Raw genomic sequence first — 24,243 nt, forward strand, 5'->3', positions numbered from 1 at the left:
ATAGATTTAGTTATTAGCAATTTTTAATTCAGTTGGGTAACATTGTCTCATTCTGGATATAGCTTTAAACTTTACTCTATATTGTATATAGCCTATCCAACAGCAGGAGTCTGCAGAGTTACTACTGCTTTTATAGATTTAGTTATTGGCAATTTTTAATTCAGTTGGGTAACATTGTACTTTCTGTTGTGCTAGTAGTTGCAGTCCTGATTACCTTAAGTAGTAAATAAAATAGTTGATGCAATGGAAAAGGTTCATTTTTAGGGACAGTTCACTTGCTTTTATGCTTGCTCAGGATTTTACTTTGTCTGATTTATTACTCTCAACATTTTTTTTCTTCAATGGTTGTTGTGTAGAATCAAATTCTATAAATTTTGAAAAGTAAATGTGTCCCCCTAAATTTTTTTGCCCCCCCCCCTTTCTAGATTTATAAAAATACATTTATCGGAAAATTTCATTGAAAAATGTTTTTGTTTTCATTGAAAAAAGGACAAGTCCCCCCCCTCCTAGATTTGGGAAAAGTTTAGTGCCCCAATAAGTTATGGCAGTTTGAGCCTCAGCGATTCACTATAAGAGGATACAAGCCTACAAATGAAAAAAAGGAATGTATATATAACAGTGAAAATATTTTGCTTTGGAATTCAAAAATTTGAGAGAAATATGATGAACGATTTGCAGAAGAATTTTTTAAGGATATTTGTTAGGTACTCATTTCAGCGACTGAGTGTCAAACACTAGCTGTACATGGCACAACTTAATATTACAGCTTTATCAATTTTGTTGTGGTTATTATTGCTGATTGTGCTTGTTTCAAACACGATTTTACTGAAATCATAAGGGTAGATTAATATTTGCTCAAGAAACATTTTTGACGTTACAAAAAATAAGCGATATATAAGAAAGTACTAAAAGAAAAACTTTTTTCAAAAATCATGATTTTCCCTGATTTTTTTTTCAAAAACCAGACTTTTGTTTTAAATCTGACAATTAATCATAAAAATATGGAAATTCTGGTAAAATTGTTGGTGCCCTTTTTGGTGGTTGTAAGTTGGAAATTTGGATTTTCTGGAATCCTATCTTTTCACTCTGAAATATGGTTATCATTGCCAGAAAGCAGCATCCCCTTTAGTATTTGAGCTAAAGCAGATATTTTTCAAGTTTCTACGAAATTGTTTTAGATTTTATTCCAGCATCAGTTTAAATAACCTGAAATTGTCATAAAATTCTGGGAATCATGATAAAAGTGATGATGCTCTTCCTAGTAGTTGTATGTTGAAAATTCGGATTTTCTGGAATCATATCTTTTTGCTATGAGTTATGGGTATCATTGTCAGATAATGCATCCCCTTCAGTATTAGAACTAAGCAGATATTTTTCAAGTTTCTGCAAAATTGTCTATAAACAACTGTTTCTTATTGACAACGAATAGTTACTAACTATTCATTGTTGCAATTGATAGCATATGAGGTATAGAGAATAAAATTTTAAGCCTCTTCTCTTGTCACTTCCTCCTTCCTCCTCTATTTTACTCTCTCTTAGTAATAATTCCATAATGGCATGGCATGACATAATGGAATGCTTAAAAAAATTCTGCACTTATGAAGAGTTCTTATAACCATACCTTCACGCAGGGAAGGGAACATAAGAAATTCTTCCACTCTGCAATTGTACCAAAGAATGACTTGAAAAATCCTTGCATGCAGAATGTTTGTGTTCTAAACCCACTCCCCCAGCAAATCATCCTTTTCCCCTTTCCAACCTATTGGACCTAAAACTTGATCATTAATTGTTTGTCTAGGTTCTCGGTGCCACCAGCTAGTTGATACATGCTGCTAATCTTGGCAATTTGACAGATTCAATTGTGTTGGTAGTTAGCTCATGAAACAGTTGAGAATTCCCCAGAGGTAACTCTAATTCCTAAGGTTATAAATTATGGATGACCAGTGAACTAGTATGACCAATTACTTGAGTTTGTACTAGTATGACCATTACTGTGAACTAGTATGACCAAGGTTATAAATTATGGATGACCAGTGAACTAGTATGACGAATTACTTGAGTTTGTACTAGTATGGCCAATTACTGTGAACTAGTATGACCAAGTTTATAAATTATGGATGACCAGTGAACTAGCATGACCAATTAATTGCTCTTTCAATCTGTAACCATACCTGTACGCAGGGAGTGAGAGGGAAATCAGAAATTCTTCCACCTTGCAACTGTACCAAGGGACTACTTGAGAAATCGTTGCCTAAACAATGCACTGTTTGGGTTTTTAAACACAGTAATTTCAAGCTACAATTACTCAAAGCTTTTCTTGGCCATGATTGTGTTTTGATTTTTGGTGGTCAAAGTGTCTATCAAAATAAGCTAAATTTGGACTTAAGGATCGCTAATTTTGTTAATTTTTTGTTAATTTTGTCGCACGAAAGCGATTTGTAATTCGGGTTCTTTAGGATGGAGTTAAAAAATTCTATTTTTGGATACCAGGACTTTTAGCTAAGGTGTTGCTGACTCATAAAAATATCCAGAGAAAACACATAGTTCTGTGACAACTATCATGTCTTATAGCATAGTTTATTATCTTTCTTTAAACTCTCTTAAACTCTTATGACACTTTATATAAAAATTTATATGAGTTTGTGTTCATGTTTCTTTTATAATAACATAATGAAACTTATATCTGGAAATTTGACGGGTGTGAGTTTTACGAGTCATTCCCGACAGAAGAAAATATCACAAGATATTTGTTATTTGCCTTTCAACAATCTAAGCTTCTGGGGCTGAACATCTGTTAGCACGACTTGTTAAAAATTTTCTTGTATCAATTAACTGATTTATGATTGGTTTAATTTCCTACTGTTTGAGAAATGATCGTGACTACTTCAATTTCTTATCTAATTTTCTTCTATCTCCAGGCCTTGGGGAGTTTAAGGACAAACAGTTCAAATGCTGCATATGTGATAAGATGGCTCAAGCGACGAAACTAGGCTCAACGGTAATATAGGCTACATATTATTTTTATTTTTCTTAATTGGTTAGTGTTGCCAAACTAAATATGTAAATCAATCCAAAAAAATAAATTAATAAATCTGATATCAAATTAATCAATTACAGATTTATTCTAACCTGAACCAATATCAAATTAATATCGCCAAAATTTATTATGTTTAATTTAACAAGATAATGAGTAGTGACAAAGTGCCTTTTGCGATTCTTGTCTTATACTAAAACTTTTGTAAAAAAAAAATTTTTTTTTTTTTTTAATGCAGTTTTATCGATTTTGTAAACCTTATGCGAAAAATCTGTTACTTTTCAGAAACAATACACACGGTATAAAATACCCATAATAAAAGCTCGTAAAGGATGTGTAAAAATCCAAAAAATCTTTAATTCATTTATATCAATGATTATACCTTACCCTATCCTTGCAGAGGAGGCTATGGTGCCATAGCCTTTGTAAGGTACCTCTGTACCTCTCTGTGCAATAATTCTAAGGATTCTTCCACGGGAAAAAACACTATAAACAAAAAATCGCGAAGAAAGGAAGAAAACGAGGAGCACCCCACAATTCTTGGGGGGGGGGTAATTTGAATTCCATCCCCTTGACGTTTTGGCTGTGTGGAAAAATGAATATTCGCTACAGAAAAACTTCCTCACTTTTCAAATGTAAATTAAGTTAGACATCGATTTCCCTCAATTACGAGCATTCCAACCAATGAAGAGATCCTAATTGGCATTTTTGCCCTAATAGTTCGCTGGTGGGCGCTGAAAGATATCATTTTCTGTATTTTCCTGCTACAACTAACTTCCTACAGGATAATCCCTGTAGCTATTATATTCTTCCTATAGTGCATGAAGCAATCTTGGGGCAAACAGATAATTGTCTTTCGATGTTGAATAGAAAAGGAAATAAATCTATGGGATACAAGATACTGACCATTGTAATTAACCTTAATTTGGGATTTGATTTTGTAAACTCTGCGGATTTCCTTGCTTTTCAGATTAGAATTAATCCATAACCAAATGTGTATTTTCTTACTGAGTTTTCAAGCTGTTTTATGGTAGTTAACGATAAGTAAAATGGTAAGTAAGCAGTGGCGTCAATTCACAGAAATTTAGGGGGGTGCATCTTTTAAAATCTAGGGGGTGGTGAATTTGTTGTTTTCAATGAAAGACCAAAACACACATTTTTGCCATGAAAATACCCCAAAAAGGTATTTTCAAAATCTAGGAAGGCAAGGGAGTGCGAGCCCCTTCCCCAATTGACGCCAATAGACCGTGTCAATACAAACTATAATTCTAAAAAAGTGTATTTTTATGAAATTAGTTGTATAAAAATTTTTTATGTTTGTTCTTGTTTAATATATTATAATTAATTAATAATTAATTCTTATTTAATATAGGTAACATTTGTTAAGTTTAAAGTTAATCATCAAAAGTTAGAGGTGAATTTTTTTTAACAATCTTAGAAAAGGGGGGAAACATTTTCCATAAAGGCTATGATGTTAATGAATGTAGAACTATTCGAGAACCTTTGAGCAAAGGTTTCAAACCCACAGCAACAAAAGCACCAAATTGGGTTTTTTTTTCTCAAAAAATATTTTACTGTTTTATTGTTTTTTGTTTTTTTTAGGAGATGATTGTATTAACCAGTGTAGAATCTTAAGGGAGGGCTCATTCGAATCGAAATTTACTGTTCTATTGCTCTTATTAAGTAATAAAAGAGATTGCACTACAGCCAAGTGCTGATATTTCTGTCGTTTTGTGCTGCGAAGTAGCAATATGAAACCAAATAGGGCCAAATACTCTGTGATTAACAAATGGGCTTAGAATTATCGAAAAACCATCTATATAGTCTTTCAGTCTCAAAAACCATTCTGCCATGCCGCTGCACATTTGCCCCTAGGCGTATGACTGTACACAGCCTGTACAATATATAGTCTGTACAAAATGAGTGGCCGTTATAAAAGTTTACGTAATAATACTAGCAGTCACAGGCAACAGGATTGCTGCCCCCTTAGATTTTGGACACGAGGAAATTTCCTCTCTAATATCTCCTCGTATAAAATCTGATCAAACGAATTTTCCTTCTCATTCTTGTTATTTTCTTTTATGATCCATTTGACCATAATTACAATGTATTGTGCTTTTCAATGATAAGAAATATAATCCTATACCTCCAAATTATGATGGTCTTTAGAATTTTGATCCAAAACAACTTGAGGAACAGCGTTGCCAACACTTTGAAATAAACTGTACCAGTTTTCTGACTAAAATTATATCGCAAGAGATTCGTATAGAACCGATATTGGAACACGGGTAAAGCTAACGTATGGTGAAAACTGGAAATACATATGAGCAAAAAAAAATCACCCGCATTAAAAATATTAGTCTATATCTTCTCGTGCGTAGTCTGGTGACAGGATTTTCCATCTCATTCCTGTTTTTATTTGTTTTATTTGTTCATTTGACAATAATTATTGTGTATATTGTACTCTCCAAGGATAAGCAAGAGAATCATATACATCCAAAGTCTGGTGGTCTTATGAATCTGAGGTGAATGCAAGAATAACTTAAGGAACAAGAGATTTTTAATTAGCCGTGAATTAGAGTTCCGGACTTGCTGCACCCGAGGGATCTTCCATATTTCCTCAGTGAATTAACCTATGAAGATGTTTGGTAGCCTGTTGAGTTTTATGCCAAGAATAACAAAACCTCGTTAATGAGGTTTTCGTTAGAGAACGTGCATATGGTTTAGAGGGAAAATCTTCTATACAAAGCAAGAGCTCCTTGTCTTCTTTATACAGAGTTCTAAAAAACTCATATTCGTAGGTTGTCTTGCATATTTTTAAAATTAAACCAACTTATAAAAGAGAAGTCTTTCGTATAGACCAGTAGCTCCCAACCAATTTTGGTCACGCCTCCCTAGGCATTTCTAAAATCCAGACGCCCCTTCATGACATGGGCGCCCATAAGCTGAATTCCAGGGGGGGGCAAACCGCGTCTAATTGGCACTTTTAATGCTATTGAATAGAAATATCAGAACAAAAAAAAAAAAATAAGGCAGCATCATCCAGCCAGAGGGGGGGGGCTGACGCCCCCACCCTTATGAGCGCCCATGCTTCATGATATTTGAATTTTGTTGTTCAAAATTTTATGTGTAATCACCTCTAAGGCCATTAACCTTAGCCTTAGATCCACCTGTGCCTCCAGAGGCACCCAGGGCATCAAGAAGGAGCCGCCAATCTTCCCGCCGGTTTGCTGCTGCAAGTATGTCCTCCCACTGAGGTTGGATTGATGTGTGCAGGTTACGGAGATCTGTCTGGTACGTTCGAGGCAGGGTGTTTCCGGGTCTGCCCCTGCGGCGTGGACCCGATGGCTGCCAATGGAGCGTTGCATTTGGTAGTCGGAGATTGTTCATACGTAGTACATGGCCAAGGTATCTCCATCGGCGGACTCTTATAATATGTGTCACAAGAGGCTGGCAAGTCTTGTCACGGATGAATTGGTTTGTTATTCTCTGCTGCCAATGGATGTTGAGAATTCTTCTGAGACATGTGTTTTCGAAAGCAAGTATTCTTCGCTCTTGTTCTTGGTTGAGGTGCCAGGTTTCGGCAGCGTAAAGCAGCGTAAAGCAGCACTGGCATAACATTGCTATTGAAGAGTCGTAGCTTTAGCCGTATAGAGAAGCTTTGGGACCGCCACACTTTCCGTAATCTATTGAAGGCCCAATTAGCTTGGCTGATACTTGTGAGCACTTCTTTTGTGGTCAATCCGGTACTTTCCATTATGCTTCCCAAGTATTTGAAATGGACAACTTGCTCTATGTGTTGGTCTCCGCAAGTGATGCTCAGGGGTGAATCTGTGGTAGCCAAGCATTTCGTTTTCTCATTATTTATTTTTAGGCCGACATGGCCGCCTCTCTCCCTCACTTTGTCAAGGAGTTCTTGGAGTCTTTGCTTGCATGATTCTAGGACGGCGATGTCGTCAGCGAAGTTTACATCACTGAGGCGTGTTTCTGGATTTAGCTGGATTCCGTCTGTGCTTGTGCTTCGCAGTATGTAATCAATGACAATTACGAAAAGTAGCGGTGACAAGACGCAACCTTGCTTAACTCCTGACATAATGCGGAAGAAACGGGTTTGGCCATCTGGTGTCTTTACACAGCACTCGCTATCTTCATAAAACGTAACGATCAGCGACACTATCTTTTCAGGGATTCCGTAATGCAGTAGGATTTTCCACAGACTTTGGCGGTCTATTGAGTCAAATGGCTTCTCAAAATCGATGAAAGTCACATAGATTTTGGAGTGCCATTCTCTGCTTTCTTCCGTCAGTAGCCATAGAGTAAATATCGAATCTGCACATGAACGGTTCGGTCTGAATCCATGTTGCTCGTCGCGAAGGTGTAAACATGGTATCCTTTTTTAGGTCGTCCTCTAGGCATATTTTATGCTAGAGAAAAATATTGTCTGAATATAATACCTTTTATATAATGTATAACGTAATTGCAATGCTATCATGTATCTTTTGTGCTCTATTAATACATATGAATGTGACGTCATTGAAAAATGTTTTTAATTTCAAAATTAAGGTTTTTAATTTCAAAATTAAGGCTCTAAAGTATAGTCAGCCAAAGGGTGCGTCCTGCCCATGACACAGCAAAATATTGGGGTCTGCGTCCAACATTAGGAAAAGTTTCCTATTGGGAAAATCACGGATTTTCACAATAGGATTTTGTATTATTACTGACTAAAAGCCTTCTAGGCTATATGCAAATATATTTTAATTGCCAATACGTAAAAATGGAATTTCAGTTCATTGTTTTGAACCAGGATTTCCATCTTTGCTACAGATCTATCCTTCTTTGAACCCTATAAAATAATCTTGCACCGTCCTCTAGAATAAGCTGTTAAATTTTTGCTGCAGCATTTTTGCACCAATGAACAATATTAGGCTACTGTATAAAAGTGATTGCTAAAATCAACCCAATAATTTCTTTCTTGCACCCCAGAAATGCTTTTCGCACCTCTGGTTGGGGTACACTCTCAGTTGAGAACTCGTGATTTAAATTAGATTTAATATAATCTACGCATATAAGTGGAAATGTTCGTAAGTCCTGGTCAATTACTAACTCCGAAAACAATCATGTGACTTCATACAACGGGTAAATGAAGGGATTATTTCCCCATTTAAAAAGTAGATTTAGTTAGTTTTTACTCCTCACAAGAGAGTATACGTTTTATGCCTGTCATCCGACGGGTTCTGCTGCTAGTTGCTAATGGAAACTATAACGGGTTTTTATAATAGATCTGGTTATATCGCCCGTTTGGCTAGCCTTAACTCAAAAATATGTCTGTCTTGAATAATCTTTGAAAACTCAAGTGATACATTCACTTGGGGAGATTTTGAATGGAGGTTTGTCTCCCTAAAAATACCCTAGGGATATATTTAGGAAGACTAAAATATTTCTCAATCCTTATCTTGGTATTTACTCTCAAATGCATTAGGGTTTAAATTGGGAACAACTTTCTGTTATTGCTTTTCTTATATTCATAAGCGAAACAAATTTAAAAATCTGGAAATTTTTTTATTTCGATTCAACAAAACAGGACTAAAGTTTAAGTTTCCGTCGATACGCGTTAAAATAGATGAACTGTATGTATAAGTTGAGGGTTGGATGTAAAAAAATGAACCAAAAACTAAGTCCTTTGAAATAACTTCTATTCTAAATTTTTGTAAATATTATCATTTTTGCTATTTTTATTCTTTAACAGAAGCCACATTTATGCTTCTTTATCAAAATCAATTTAAAAGATTTTGAAGGTTTCTATGAATTAGGAAAAGCGCTATAAAGTACCATAAGCTTGATGAGATATTTTTCTTGAATAACTTTGAAAAATTTAGCTGACATAGTTCAAATTGACGACTTGTTAAGGGAACTGAAAAAGCCGTTTTGGACAGGCTATAGTAATATTTTGTCGTTAGGGCAGACATGACTTTCAGCGAAAAGTAAATAAGATATAATAGGTTAAGTGAGTTTCCCTTGTCAATAAGAAAAGATAGTCGTTATTTCTATCGTACTTGTTAATAGTACGGAACATACTCAAGAATTGCGCTTAGGTTATATGTCAGAAAACTGGTTTCGTAGCTACAAAAACAAGTAACGGATGATGCAGTCCATTGGACTTAGACAAAATGCATTGGACTTGTGTAATTCGGGCTATATATTTGCACATTAAGGGGGATAGGTTAGATTAGGTTTGGTTAATTTAACCCCCTTCCCCACCCCACCCCATCCCTCTAATGTGCAAATATGTAGCCTAAATTATATTATCGTGTAAACTAAAGGTTAAATGAAGATTATGTTCCATTAGGATCAACCTATCTTTAATTCTTGGGTGTATTCCGTATTATTAACAAGTACCATTTCTATTTATAAGTAACAATAATATTTTTTAGTGGTATTTTTACAATTTTATTAACTTTGTTATAATTTTATATAATTTTTTTTAACAATAATTTTTATTTTATTTTTATTTAATCTTAATATTAATACTTTTAATTTATTTTCTATTATTAATTTATTTTTTTCAATTTTTCAGCAAGAGTGGGTCAATGGAGGCTTCCTGGGCCCAGCAAATTCACAATACAATACTACCAAAATAATAATAACACTTATTTGTATTGAACATTTCTTATCAGAGCCATGTTAAGAATAAAATACAGATATAATAACAGCAATACTAATAAAACTCCACTCTTTTTGACATTTCCCCCTTCCCCTTTAATACCAGGTTTCCTACTAACAATATATAGAGATGACCGAGAGGGTATTATCCCGCGAAGTAGCCTATCTTCCCCTCCATCAAAAATTGAACCTCTTCAAGTAGAAAAGTGCCTACACCAGAGAATGGCCCAAATCCGAATCCTTCTCCGTAAATCTCAGGCAGGTAACCTTGGGTTCTGAACCTTTTTTATTCTCATAAATTGGCAGACAATTAGTTTCGAAACTGAATCCATGTCTTAATGTACTTAATACAAAGTGGTGAAAATGGTCCATAAGTATCACGGTCATTTAAAAATGGAGCACATAAGTATCACTATTTTGGACCAGTGTACTTGCGCACTGTCAATACACATGCGCGTGTATGGCAGTATTCAAAACTGTACCAGAAGGGCCGAATTCAATCCAGAAGGATGTGAAAGGGTCTTAGATTGAATGAAAATGCTCACTTCACTTTCAACTAGTCAGAGGCTTTGTCCGCTGCCGAAGTTATTTACAAATGTTATTTTATACCTTTAGTCAAAGTGTCACTGATAGCCAATGAAAATCACTCTTTGTCGTGTAAAATGAGAATTTTATGATCTTTGTGGGTTGAATTTTGACTGTTCTGGTATAATTTCTACTACTCACCATACATGCGCAAGTCACTAACAGTACGCATGCGTACTCCAAATAGTGACACTTAGGTGCTATGCAAATGAGACTTGTGGACTACTTTCGCCATTCTGTAATAGGCAACCCTAACTAAAAGTAAATTCATATAAATAAGTTCAAATATATGTCTTGCTTTTTGTCCTGTATGCATTACTACACTGTTCATCCCATTGCAAGAAACTGAGAAGTTGTTTAGTACACTCTTGCGAAGGTATTAGGTATAAAATCCCCCACCCCCAGGGTCTTCTTAATCTTTCAAATACTTTCACACTGACTGAAATTAGACATCCCTGAGCAAAAATACTTGGAATGGATGGCGTTGAGATGGTAAAGCGGGAGCTATTGATCCTAATTTAATTGTCCAAATACTTCTAAATTTGAAAATATTATTGTCGTTAATTTTTGGGGGGGGGGGATTGTCCATGGAGGAGGAGTTTTCCAAAGAGAAAAGTTTTCTGGGTGGAGAATTGTCCGCGGGGGAATTTTTCAAATACATTAAGTTTAAAAGTGCGATAATGGGGAGCTTTTCAGGAGGTGGGTGTCCTTGAATATCCTTTCTTATGAAATCGCAGCAACGTGCGACGGGTAAGATAGTATTATGTAACTTGATGCTTCCGTCATCAAAGGTAGATAGTATGTGTTGTAGGGCTAACTCTGTTACTTCTAGATGCCCCCCGAAATTGCTGATTTTTTCAAGGAGCCGGTGGAAGTGCTTTCTTCACTGATCACTGTTGCCGTAAGCAAAGCTGGCAAAATCGTGGAGTTTCAAAGAAAACACAGAACACGACTCACGAAGGCTCATTCAATGCAAATGGAAAAAATGAGATCTGTCTATGAAGAATACAAAAAGGTGCAAGGGCATATAGCCGAACTGAGTAAGGATAAGGAAATACTTCAGAGGTACCCTCTTTTCTTAGATGTGCCGTAACTTTTAGCCTATTCTATATTGTCGAAATTTGTGCCCAGCCGGGGATAACAGACTGCAGAAACCTGTTAACAGTGTTTCAAAGAAATCTGCTATGTAATATTTAACATCTATACGAAAGACGTTAGATCGGTGGCGTCAATTTATGGAAATATAGGGGGCTCAAAAATATATTTTCAATATGTGGAGGGGTTTTTTTTTTTTTTTAAGAAAACACGATAAAAGCTATATTTCAATGAAGATCTCCCAAAAATAATTTTTTCAAGATCTTGGGGGGAATTCACCCCATCCTCTTCCCCTCCCCAATTGACTCCACTGCGTTATATTACTAGACACTTCATGATTAAATTTTAAGCGATCTATAAGCGTCTTTTCTTTACGGAGAAGCTGAACGTCACCTTTTATTCTAAGCAAAATTCTAAGATGAAGCCCATGCTTGATTAGACTGTTTTAGTCGCAAAATTTTATTTCATGATTCTTGTTTGAAAAGCGGCACCGTTTCACGAAAATATAGGGGGGGGGGGCAAGAATTTTTTCAATCTTGTAAAATGAAGATATTAGAAAGGGTGTTTTACAAGATTTTGATAGAGGGGCTGGTGGAATTTTCCGTATTCTCTGTTATGAAGTTTAATGATTACGATCTTAGGCATGGCCGTATCCAGGATTTTTGTTCGGGGGGGGGGGGGCTGTAGGTACAAAAATAAACTTTACAAAACGCAACAAATGTTCGTTTGTATGGATTATGTTATTCTTGTATGAGTCGGACAAAAATTTTGAGGGGGTTCAAACCTGGTAACCCTGGATGACTTTAGGTAATCGAATTTTTCTAGCTGATAGTTTGTTGACAGATTTTGACGAGACTGTTTCCTCAAAGCCTTATCTCGGGCGTTACTAATAATGTTCAGGGGCAATCGCTTATCCAAGGCTTAATATTTCTAAATAAATATTAAATTGGAAAAATGGAAAAGTTTTTTACTATTTTTAAAAAAGATTTGAACGAGTCGTGTTTCAGGAGTTGTTCTTAAAGGATTGGGAAAAAAGGTCAAACTTTGGCGTAAAGAGTGGGAGGGGGTAGTCTCTCTCATATACGGAATAATTTCTGTTCGTTTTAAGTTTCAACGTTGCTCCTTACTTTCAGTGTGTTTTTTTTTTTTTTTGCTTAATTTGTAAATTAAATCCGAATATGGGATGAATATGCGGCGCTGGTGGCCAGTTTGTATATTTCTATATATATATATATATATATATATATATATATATATATATATATATATATATATATATATATATATATATATATATATATATATATATATATATATATATATATATATATATATATATATATATATATATATATATATATATATATATATATATATATATATATATATATATATATATATATATATATATATATATATATATATATATATATATTTATTTCTTTGCCGTGCAAAAAATATCTTGTGTTTAAATATCATTTCAATTTATTTGTTTTATGCAGAATGGTTCTGGGTACCCGGTTGACTGACCGTATTTCAAACAATAGGCTATACGAAAAATGTGGTTCAATACCGCTCTCTAGGGCTATAATGAATGAAAGGTTGAGGTGGCTAGGGCACGTTGTGTGGATGAAGGGTGACAGATTGCCGAAGATTGTTCTTTTCGGCCAACCGTCTAGGGCTAAACGGAAGGCAGGTCGTCCTCGTCTGGGGTGGGAGGACGTCATAAAGAAAGATTTAAAGGAAATGGGAACTTTAAGGGAGGGTGTAAAAAGGGAGGCTTTGAACAGATTGGGATGGAGGAGGAACGTGCGTAACTGTGTTGGCCTCAGGCGGCTTGGTGCTTCGGTGAGTTGTGAGTAGTAGTAGTATATATATATATATATATATATATATATATATATATATATATATATATATATATATATATATATATATATATATATATATATATATATATATATATATATATATATATATATATATATATATATATCTTGTCCCAACATTTTTCAGTATTTGTATTGCTGCAAATTACTAAAGAATCTTGGCAATTAGGTATTTCCTTCCTCTTGTTCTTTTTTAGCTCCAGACTTTTCTCAATTCCTTGCTGTCCATTCTTGACCCAAATATACCGCTAAGGAGCTAGGAAGTTTAGTTTATAGTATTTTCTTGAATGATTTAATAATCCTTAGTCTTCGTTTGATTTTTAAAAAATTAATATAATTTTATTAAAATATTATAATTTAATAATTTTAAAAAATTTATTTGCTGAAATTTATTTTGTAATGTGCATGCTAGCTTTTATAATATGTATTCTCCGGTAATATGTAATTTTAAGCTGAATGTATCTACTATTTAAGTGCGTTTGTGGTTACAGCAGTGCCGCCAGATGTCTGGTATATGATAACAGCCATAAAAGTGAAGATAGACCGAAACCACCAATTCTATAGCAAAAGTGCACCATATTTGTAATATAACAAACAAATTCTTTTTTAACAATATCCCAACTTGATAAATTCAATGTCCAAATGCCTCAGAAAAGGATTCAACATGGCTGAAATTTACCCTGGCGACGCTGGGCTAAAGATGCGGTGTAACTGTCCACCAATCTTCGGAACATTTCATTGGAAATGAAAGTAAAGGGAGTAGGGGTATAGTATGCTTGTCCCTTATGTCACTATCCTGGTAAGGCACCAGGGTAATATTACATTTCGATGCAGTAAGCTTTTGTCGATCCAGGGATCACTATTCAGGGAGGGGGATGAGTAGCTTCCATCCATTTTATTATCAACTTCTCCTAGTTACATATTTGCATTTGATAATTTTACAAAAGGTTACATTATTTCTTTTGTTAGTTCTGAGCAGGGCCGTATCCAGGATTTTTTCGGGGAGGGGGGGGGTGCAAAAGAATTTTTTTCGGAGGGGGGGGTTACAAAAAAACTTTAAAAAATGCATCAAAAATTTGTTTGTATTTATTTAAGTTATGTTTTACGTGTCGGACAAACATTTTTTTGGGGGGGGGGTCAGACCCCCAAACCCCCCCGATACGGCCTTGGTTCTGAGCAAATTTTAATTAGTACGTTTTCCTGTTAAATTCGTATTTGTTCAATTTTGAAATGCATGTTTTCTAATGCTTTTAATGTTATATGGATCAATTTCTTTATTTTGCCAAATAAGTCTTTCAATTAAATTATTAATATTATTATTCCTATTAGTCAAATGATCCAAACCCCGTATTTGTTGCAGCCTTTAAGAAAAGTCACCGCCCCTTCTTTATATTATTTTGCCCTGCGTAAATTGATAGAAACTAACAACTATTTGGTCACATATTACTTAGCATAGGTATTTGCAGCAAGGTCGTATCCAGGGGGAGGGTTTAGGGGGCTTGAACCCCCCTCCTCCTCCAAAAATGTTTATCTGACTCGTAAAAATGTAACAAAAACGAACATAAACACATTTTTGTTGCCTTTTTACATTTTTCTGTAAATTCCGAAAATTTCTTTTGTGCCCCCCCCCCGAAAAAAATCCTGGATAACTTTCAAAGTATAAGCGTATGTCAGTAAATCGTCGGGCTTCTTCAAATTTGGAATTTCAAAAATTTATTGCCACTAAACTTTAGCTTCCACATCTGTAATTATCAGTCTCTCTTTGACTCAATAAGCCGTTAAGTGAAGAATGGTTCGTCTAATAGGGATAGGGGGCACTTTGGGAAAAACTAGTGGGACAGGCGGCCTTCTCTCTCATCCTCTCTGTGTGCAAGTAGGCCTATGTCAATTTTTCAGCCTCTTTTTAGAGTGAAATTGATTAGTATCCTCCAAGATCATTATAATGGATTGTACTTAAGGCAAAAGGACTCATTGAACAACTATTTTCTCATGGAATCTAATTTTAATTAAATGTTTATTAATGTCTATGCAGTAAAATCACTCTTGGTACTTGTATTGTATAACCCCTACCATATATTCTTCTAATATGTTTCTCTGACGCTCAATCCGAATGAAATATAACTAATATAGATATAAACAGAATACTTTAGAAAGAAATTCGGGTTATACATTTGCACATTAGAGGCGGGGGGGGTAAAGTGTCGCGGGTCCGCATGCAAATTGTGTTAGGTACAATTATTCTGCATATTATGAAGTAAGAATTGTTTTCTAACTTCAAAATGTCCAAATACTTTACCCCCTCCCCAATGTGTAAATATATAGGCCAAATTATATATATTTTCCATCTATTCTGTCAATTCTCTTTGTCTTGTCTCCTGCTACGCTGAAAGAAACTAACGAAAAAAAAAACTGTTCTATAATGCGTCAATGAATGAACAACTTGAGAGGTAGGGGCTAAATCATACAAGTACCTCACTCTTTTATTACAATACTGGCTTATATCTTTTCATGGCAGTGTTTTGAAATCTAATTTGAGACGCAGGTCTTTTTCTTAATTACCTTAAAGTGCCAAGACAGTTAAAATTAAATTTGATTGTTTGAATTGATTAAATGAAAACATACACAACAATGTATATCTTTAAAAAATTAAAACTAAATGAGAAATTTCAATGAAAAGACGTCCATATGCAGTAAGCCAGTGGCAGTAAAAGTAGAAACCGTCAGATTGAAAAAAAGTTAATGAAAACGAACATGGGTGACATATCAGCAAAACCAAAACTAAAGAAATATGGCATCAAAGAGTTTAAGAAGTAGTGGTTCTCTTTGGGACGAAAAGTTGCGCCAAATTTAAATAATTAATTTTGGCTTATTTATTTTTACGGTTCAACGTGGCAATGCTGACAAAGATGTAGTGCTGCCCTTAAACTTAATATTTTTGAAATACGCAAAAGAAAAATCTTAGAAATTACGGTTTTCAGGTATAAATAGACCCAAAATGGATTCAGGAGTAAAAGATTATATACCCATTCTCGATTATATACTCCATGTTAGACAGAATTTCTCTTTGGGAATTAACATATTTTGATTGTTTGAATTTTTACCGACGAAATTTGCGTCAAATTTAAGTAATTAGTTTTGGCTTATTTATTTTTACCGTTCAGCGTGACAACGCTGACACAGATGCAGTGCTGCCCTAAAACTATGTTTTTGAAATACCCCCCCCTCCCCCCAAACAAAAAAAAATCTTAGAAATTACGGTTTCCGGGTTTAAATAGACCCAAGATGGATCCAGGGGTAAAAAGGGAAAAACAGAGAAATAACAAGTTGATATTTTTGCAAGTATCTCCGTTGGGTCTTCTTGAATGCTAAATAATAGTAAGAAAAATAAAGGACTAACCTTCAAAACACAGAAAATAAACGACCAATATAAACTGAAATTAAAAAAGACAAAGTTGAGCCGCCCTCTTACGACGGAAGCTAAAAGGGGACTCACCTTGGTCTTGGTACTTATTAAATATAATTGGTTAATATCAATTTTGTTTTTTCACGTTCTATATTTCCAATGCAAATATATTGCTAAGAAGCCGGGCAATTTTATTCTAAATTGAGATCTTCTGTGTCATTTAAAAAGAAAAATAAACTTAGAATGCACCATGAATACTAAATAATTTTCTTAGTTAACAAAATAATGTAAAAAAAGATAGATATACAAGGAAATAATAACACAGTGTTATTAATTGACTGGGATCATATCAGAATGCACAAGGAATATTGAATAATTTTCTTTGTTATTGAAAGAACTCAAAGATTATACCGACATGCGAAGGGAATACTAATATAGGAAGATTATATGGCATCATTGAGAAATGCAAGTACTCAACAGCACTCAGTCTAGATTTCCTTTTCCTGGCATAAAAGTCCCTTTCATGCGGAGGGGAGGGGGGGAGCATACACCCAAGAAGCAATTTATAGAAATAAAAGAAAGAATGCTCGAAAAAAATGCCGTCGGTGGAAGTTGAACCAATGAGCCCTCCGGTAACTAGCCGCAGCTTCTCTCCGTAGACAAAGGCAGCCAGTAAGTAAACCATCCTATGCGAGTGGATGGCACGCTGGACTTGCAGTTCTACGTCCTTCGGGACGAGGGTTCGAATCCTGATGTCGCCAATCCTTTAGCTCATGGTGGTGGTCAGTCGCAGCCGCTGTGAGTCTCGATAGCTTACGGTTAAACATTTTCCACAAAATGCCTAAATTTGAGATGCCAGGTGACGTGGAAAACCCCTTGTTCTGCTGCAAGTAAGTTATCCAGCCGAGACCTTTTTCATAGTGTTTTAATGTAGACGTTACTATTCAACAAGGCCGTATCCAGGGGAGGGGTAAGGGGGTTTAAACCCCCTCCCCCCTGAAATTATTGTCCAACTCGTAAAAAAGTAACAAAAATGCATATAAACATATTTTTGATGCGTTTTTTGAATATTTTGTACCCCCTTCCTAAAAAAATAGCACCCTCCCGTGAACACCCATCCTGGATACGACCTTGATATTCAAGGCAAACAAATTTATATCCCAGAAATTACCGAATTTTAAAATTAAGTAAATTTCCTCTTGTATCAAAACAGCTAACTTGTGTATTTCCAAAGTTGCGTGCTTTCTATTCATAGACAGTAATCTTGTTTCTAATTATAGTAGGTTTTCTTGATTATTATTATTTTATTTATTATTTTAAGTATTACTATAGTTGGAACATTTCTGTATTGACCTTTGTTTTTAAACCTCGTTTTTGGAATTTTCCTACCTAAGTATGTGTGAAAAATGTAGTTTTATTTTTTTATAATTTTTTAGAATTACGCTAGCCTATTTTATTGCAGTCAAGTAGTATTCCTTGGTGGTCAGGATTTTTTTTTTAATAGAGAGAGGGTGATAAGCACTGCATGTTTTTTAATATTTAAAAAAAATTGAGCAGCTTTCTGATTCTCAAATTCTTCCTATCTTTTTCTGTGTATTCCTGGTGCTTCCTAGTTTATTTTATTTTTTTCACCTTGAAACGAAACATATCAAACTTCAAATATGTTTTTTTAATTAATAAAAAAAAGTGCGAAATTGAGTTGGATACGTACGGGGCTATTAAATAGGGATTGCCGTAAATCATAGGTTCATAACTGAGCATTGCTGTATTTTAGGGGACTCTCAGAGAATTCTTTTCAGGGATATTCTTGAACCAAAAAAAGTGAGCGTGAGTGTCCTGAATTCCTTAGAGTATCAAGGACATCAAAATAAAACATTGTTTGCCCCCCTGGCTCCATCTTAGGTCTATTCTTACCGATGTATAAAGTTTCACCTTGTTGCCACGCTGAACCATGAAAAAAAGCGTAAGAGTAGAGTCCTAGGTTATACTTTGCTTGCGCCCCTAGGAATTCCCATGCTATTTGCGTACGCCTCTACACCTTTTCAAAGAGAGTCAGAACTCCCTCACACAGTTTGACATAGACAAGCAAGAGTGACAATTTCCAGACAACATTGGCATGCGTCTTATCAGGATTAAGAAAACAATGGATGAAAATGTGTGATTTAATTCACCTTGACAAAAGAATTTTTTTTTGGCAATTGGCATTTTTTTTTTATGATAAAGAAAAACGGTTTAGCATTTGTGAATACGTCTATATGTATTGTTTAATACACAAGTGATGTTTGGAAAGTGTTATCAATTTAAAATAGTTTAAAGTTATACTATACGAAGAAGTTAATACTAAGAGGGGTGTTGATGACAAGAAAAGAACTGTAATAACGCATAGATTAACTTCTTCGATGTGTCCCATATAATACATAAGTGGTGGGATGAAGGCAGAAGGATCTCTTTGAGTACTTATAGTGCTGTACGATGGGCCGAGCTGCTAGACAAGGTATAATGTGGTCTAACATGTCTTGAGAGTATGCAGTTTGCTATTAAAAAATTGGATGCTACAATCAGAATTGTTTGACTGACATTTAAAAAGGGGTAATGGGATTTGCGAATTGGAGTGTAGGATTTGCGAATTTGATACTATTTAGGATTGACTTGAAATAAAAAATTTTAACAAGAAATGGCTGAAAAGTGTTTTTTGTGAGCTGGGATGATTGTGTACTGTATAATACACAAGTGATGTTCGGACAGCGTTGTTAATTTAAAATAATTTAATGTTATACTATACGAAGAATTTAATACTAAGAGGGATATAGATGCCAAGAAAAGAATTACAATAAAGAATATCTTTACTTCCTCGATGGGTTCTGTATAATATATAAGTGGTCGGGTGATAGCAGAAGGATCTCTTAGAGTACTTATAGTGCTGTACGATGGGCCGAGCTGCTAGACAAGGTATAATGTGGTCAAACATGTTTTGAGATGGGTTAATTGGGTTCTGTATAATACACAAGTGATGTTTGGACAGTGTTGTCAATTTAAAATAGTTGGATAATTTCCATTCGTCTTAGTTTTTAACGATGCTCCGTATTTCTAGTTGAAAATGCTTATTTTTTAATTTAATTGGGATGAAAAGTCAAAGTCTAACATAAAGAACAAGGTATTTCGGGGGGGGGGGGGGCAGCTCACTTCATATACGGGATAATTTCCATTCGTCTTAGTTTTTAACGATGCTCCTTATTTCTAGTTTAAAATTCTTTTTTTTTAATTTAATTGTGATGAAAAGTCAAAGTCTAACATAAAGAACAAGGTATTTCGGAGGGGGCAGCTCACTTCATATACGGGATAATTTGCATTCGTCTTAGTTTTTTACGATGCTCCTTATTTCTAGTTGAAAGTGCTTATTTTTTAATTTAATTGGGATGAAAAGTCAAAGTCTAACATAAAGAACAAGGTATTTCGGAGGGGTAGCTCACTTCATATACGGGATAATTTCCATTCGTCTTAGTTTTTAACGATGCTCCTTATTTCTAGTTGAAAATACTTATTTTTTAATTTAATTGGGATGAAGTTTTGGTCTGTATGTGTCTCTTTGGGCTATGTGTGTCTCTTTGGGCTGTTTGGGTCTTTTTGGACTGTGTATGTCTCTTTGGACTGTTTGTGTCTCTTTGGACTGTGGGTATCTCTTTGGGCTGTGGGTTGATTGGCAGAAGGATGTATTAGCGAAGTCATAATGGAGGGCGAGTTGCTAGAGAAAAATCTAAGCTAATAAGGGTTTTGACCGTAAACTCTAGTTTTTTGCCAGTTTGTAGTTTACGCACTAATATCAATATCAGTAACGATTCTACGATCAGGTGTTACAATCCTTTTGTTTGCTCAAAATTCGACAAAGCAACGACGGTTAGGCTAGTTTATTTTTCTTGAAATTTATTGAGCCAGTTCAGATGAAGTAACATCTTGACTGTCAAGGCTATAAGAAAAAAAAGTTCTAGATATTTTTGTCAATTTGTAGTTACGCACTAATATCAATATCAGTACCGATTCTAATTGAACTTTCTCCAAATTGATCAAATTGGTCTCTAAACCGTTCATGATAAAAAAAAAATTGCGAACAAGAAAAAAACCTAAAATAATGTCGTGAAATCATTTTCAACACTCAGAGCAGGGGAGCGCTGGGATTGAATCATAGAGAAACAACGATTTTTTTTTTAATGTGACTCAAAGACGTTTCGTTCTTTTCACTGGGTTGAAATTGCATACAAACGAGCCAATCAGGTGTTACAATCCTTTTGTTTGCTCAAAATTCGACAAAGCAATGATGGCTAGGCTAAAGTTCTGGATATTTTTGTCAGTTTGTAGTTTACGTACTAATATCAATATCAGTAACGATTCTATTTTTTTTGGTGTAGTTGTTTTTTATTTTTGTTTGTTCGACTTGATAGAAATTCTGAAAACAGTTGGTAGTTTAATTCACCTCATGGAGACACAATACAGAAATTTAATTCAGGAAATTATATAAAAAAAAATTGAACAAATTCTTTATTAACATTCATTATCGATTGAAGTCGTTTCCTAGACAGACAATACAGCAATTTCACAAAATCTAAGTATAAGAGTGATTAAATTCTATATCAACATCCGTGTGTATGTGTGTATGTGTGTATGTATGTTTGTCTGTGTGTGTGTGTGTATGTGTGTATGTGTGTGTATGTGTGTGTGTGTGTGTGTGTGTATGTGTGTATGTGTTTGTTTATGTATGCGTATATGTTTGTATGTGTGAGTGTATGTGTGTATGAGTGAGTGAGTTTGAGAGTGTGTGAGTCAGATAATGAGATTGAGAGATATTGGGATTTTTTTTTTGGGGTTGTGGGTGTGTGTGTGTGTGTGTGTGTGTGTGTGTGTGTGTGTGTGTGTGTGTGTGTGTGTGTGTGTGTGTGTGTGTGTGTGTGTGTGTGTGTGTGTGTGTGTGTGTGTGTGTGTGTGTGTGTGTGTGTGTGTGTGTGTGTGTGTGTGTGTGTGTGTGTGTGTGTGTGTGTGTGTGTGTGTGTGTGTGTGTGTGTGTGTGTGTGTGTGTGTGTGTGTGTGTGTGTGTGTGTGTGTGTGTGTGTGTGTGTGTGTGTGTGTGTGTGTGTGTGTGTGTGTGTGTGTGTGTGTGTGTGTGTGTGTGTGTGTGTGTGTGTGTGTGTGTGTGTGTGTGTGTGTGTGTGTGTGTGTGTGTGTGTGTGTGTGTGTGTGTGTGTGTGTGTGTGTGTGTGTGTGTGTGTGTGTGTGTGTGTGTGTGTGTGTGTGTGTGTGTGTGTGTGTGTGTGTGTGTGTGTGTGTGTGTGTGTGTGTGTGTGATGTGTGTGTGTGTGTGTGTGTGTGTGTGTGTGTGTGTGTGCTGTGTGTGTGTGTAGTGTGTGCTGTGTGTGTGTGTGTGTGTCGATGTGTGTGTGATGTGTGATGTGTGATGTAGTGTGTAGTCGCTGTGTGTGCTGTAGATGTGTGTGAAATGTGCTGTATGTGTCTGTCTAGTGAAACGACTGTCAATCGATAATGAATGTGTAATAAAGAATGTGTGTCAATGTGTGTGTGTGTGTATGATGTGCTGAATGTAAATGTCTGTGTGTGTGTGTGCATGAGTGTGAATGTCAACTACAAACTGTGTGTCAGAATTTCTATCAAGTCGAAAATAACCAAAATAATAAACATACTTATCACCATGAAGTATAGAAGCGTTACTGATACTTGATCATTAGTGCTGTAATCTACAAACTGTACAAAAGTGATCCAGAGCTTTTAATTTCCAATCAAATGATAGACATTTTTTTTTCAATGTGTCCAAGGCAGAGCAATTTCTTCATAAATTCCACTATTTAATGACCCCCTTTGGCGCGCCGAAGGGGGTCATTAAATAGTGAAATTTATGAAGAAATTGCTCTGCCTTGGACACATTGAAAAAAAAAATGTCTACCATTTGATTGATAGTTAGGCTAAAGTTCTGGATCACTTTTTGAGTGAAACAGTTTGTAGGTTTAGCGCACTAATATCAATACTCATGTAACGATTCTGTTGAGATGTTTATTTTTTTGATGACACACACACACACACACAAACAAAACTCTCACAATCAACTTCAGACTAACCAGAATTTTTTTTCTACTCTAAAAATATATGCTAGTCTCTACCATAGAAATAAAAACCGGTCTAATCTAAATTCAACGTAACAACACAAGAAGCCAAAATGAATAGAACTTGGATTTTATGACTGTTATCTGTTGTATCCGAAAAAAACTTTGAAAATGAATTTATTCTTTCTGATACTTAGATTTTGTCAACTTTTCCGATGTATCTGAGAAATGGATGTTGATATAGAATTTAATCACTCTTATACTTAGATTTTGTGAAATTGCTGTATTGTCTGTCTAGGAAGCGACTTCAATCGATAATGAATGTTAATAAAGAATTTGTTCAATTTTTTTTATATATAATTTCCTGAATTAAATTTCTGTATTGTGTCTCCAAGAGATGAATTCAACTACCAACTGGTTTCAGAATTTCTATCAAGTCGAAAAAACAAAAATAAAACACAACTACACCAAAAAAAATAGAATCGTTACTGATATTGATATTATTGCGTAAACTACAAACTGACAAAAATATCCAGAACTTTAGCCTAACCATCAATCAAATGGTAGACATTTTTTTTTCAATGTGTCCAAGGCAGAGCGATTTCTTCATAAATTTCACTATTTAATGACCCCTTGTGGCGCGCCGACGGGGGTCATTAAATAGTGGATTTTATGAAGAAATTGCTCTGCCTTGGCCACATTGAAAAAAATGTCTACCATTTGATTGGAAATTAAAAGCTCTAGTTCACTTTTTACGAGTGAAAACAAATTGGTGGGCAAGTAGCCCCTCCTCCCAAACCCATGGGATAAAAATGTTGAGATGGTCATTTTGTTGAAAATACACAAACACACACACACACACACACATACAACACTCACAATCAACTTCAGACTAACCAGAATTTTTTTTTCTACTCTAAAAATATATGCTAGTCTCTACCATATAAATAAAAACCGGTCTAATCTAAATTCAACGTAACAACACATGAAGCCAAAATGAATAGAACTTGGATTTTATGACTGTTATCTGATGTATCCGAAAAAAAATTTGAAAATGAATTTATTCTTTCTGATACTTAGATCTTCTCAACTTTTTCCGATTTATCCGAGAAATGGATGTTGATATAGAATTTAATCACTCTTATACTTAGATTTTGTGAAATTGCTGTATTGTCTGTCTAGGAAACGACTTCAATTGATAATGAATGTTAATAAAGAATTTGTTCAATTTTTTTTTATTAATTTCCTGAATTAAATTTCTGTATTGTGTCTCCATGAGGTGAATTCAACTACCAACTGTTTTCAGAATTTCTATCAAGTCGAACAAACAAAAATAAAAAACAACTACACCAAAAAAAAATAGAATCGTTACTGATATTGATATTATTGCGTAAACTACAAACTGACAAAAATATCCAGAACTTTAGCCTAACCATCAATCAAATGGTAGACATTTTTTTCAATGTGTCCAAG

General features: G+C 34.9%; 1 protein-coding gene across 1 annotated transcript in view; it reads left to right on the top strand.

Annotated features, from left to right (window-relative positions):
* nenya (RING finger protein nenya) overlaps positions 1 to 24,243 on the top strand; it is a 92,513-nt gene that overhangs the window by 18,279 nt on the left and 49,991 nt on the right. The window contains exons 2-3 of the mRNA XM_089095309.1: positions 2,919 to 2,998; positions 11,112 to 11,344. Of these exons, the coding sequence (XP_088951435.1) occupies positions 2,919 to 2,998; positions 11,112 to 11,344 (313 nt within the window). The remainder of the gene's footprint in view (positions 1 to 2,918; positions 2,999 to 11,111; positions 11,345 to 24,243) is intronic.

Source organism: Artemia sp. Qi Xiang Cuo, chromosome 10 (genome assembly GCF_049724085.1).
Source record: "Artemia sp. Qi Xiang Cuo chromosome 10, ASM4972408v1, whole genome shotgun sequence".
Classification (NCBI taxonomy): domain Eukaryota; kingdom Metazoa; phylum Arthropoda; class Branchiopoda; order Anostraca; family Artemiidae; genus Artemia; species Artemia sp. Qi Xiang Cuo.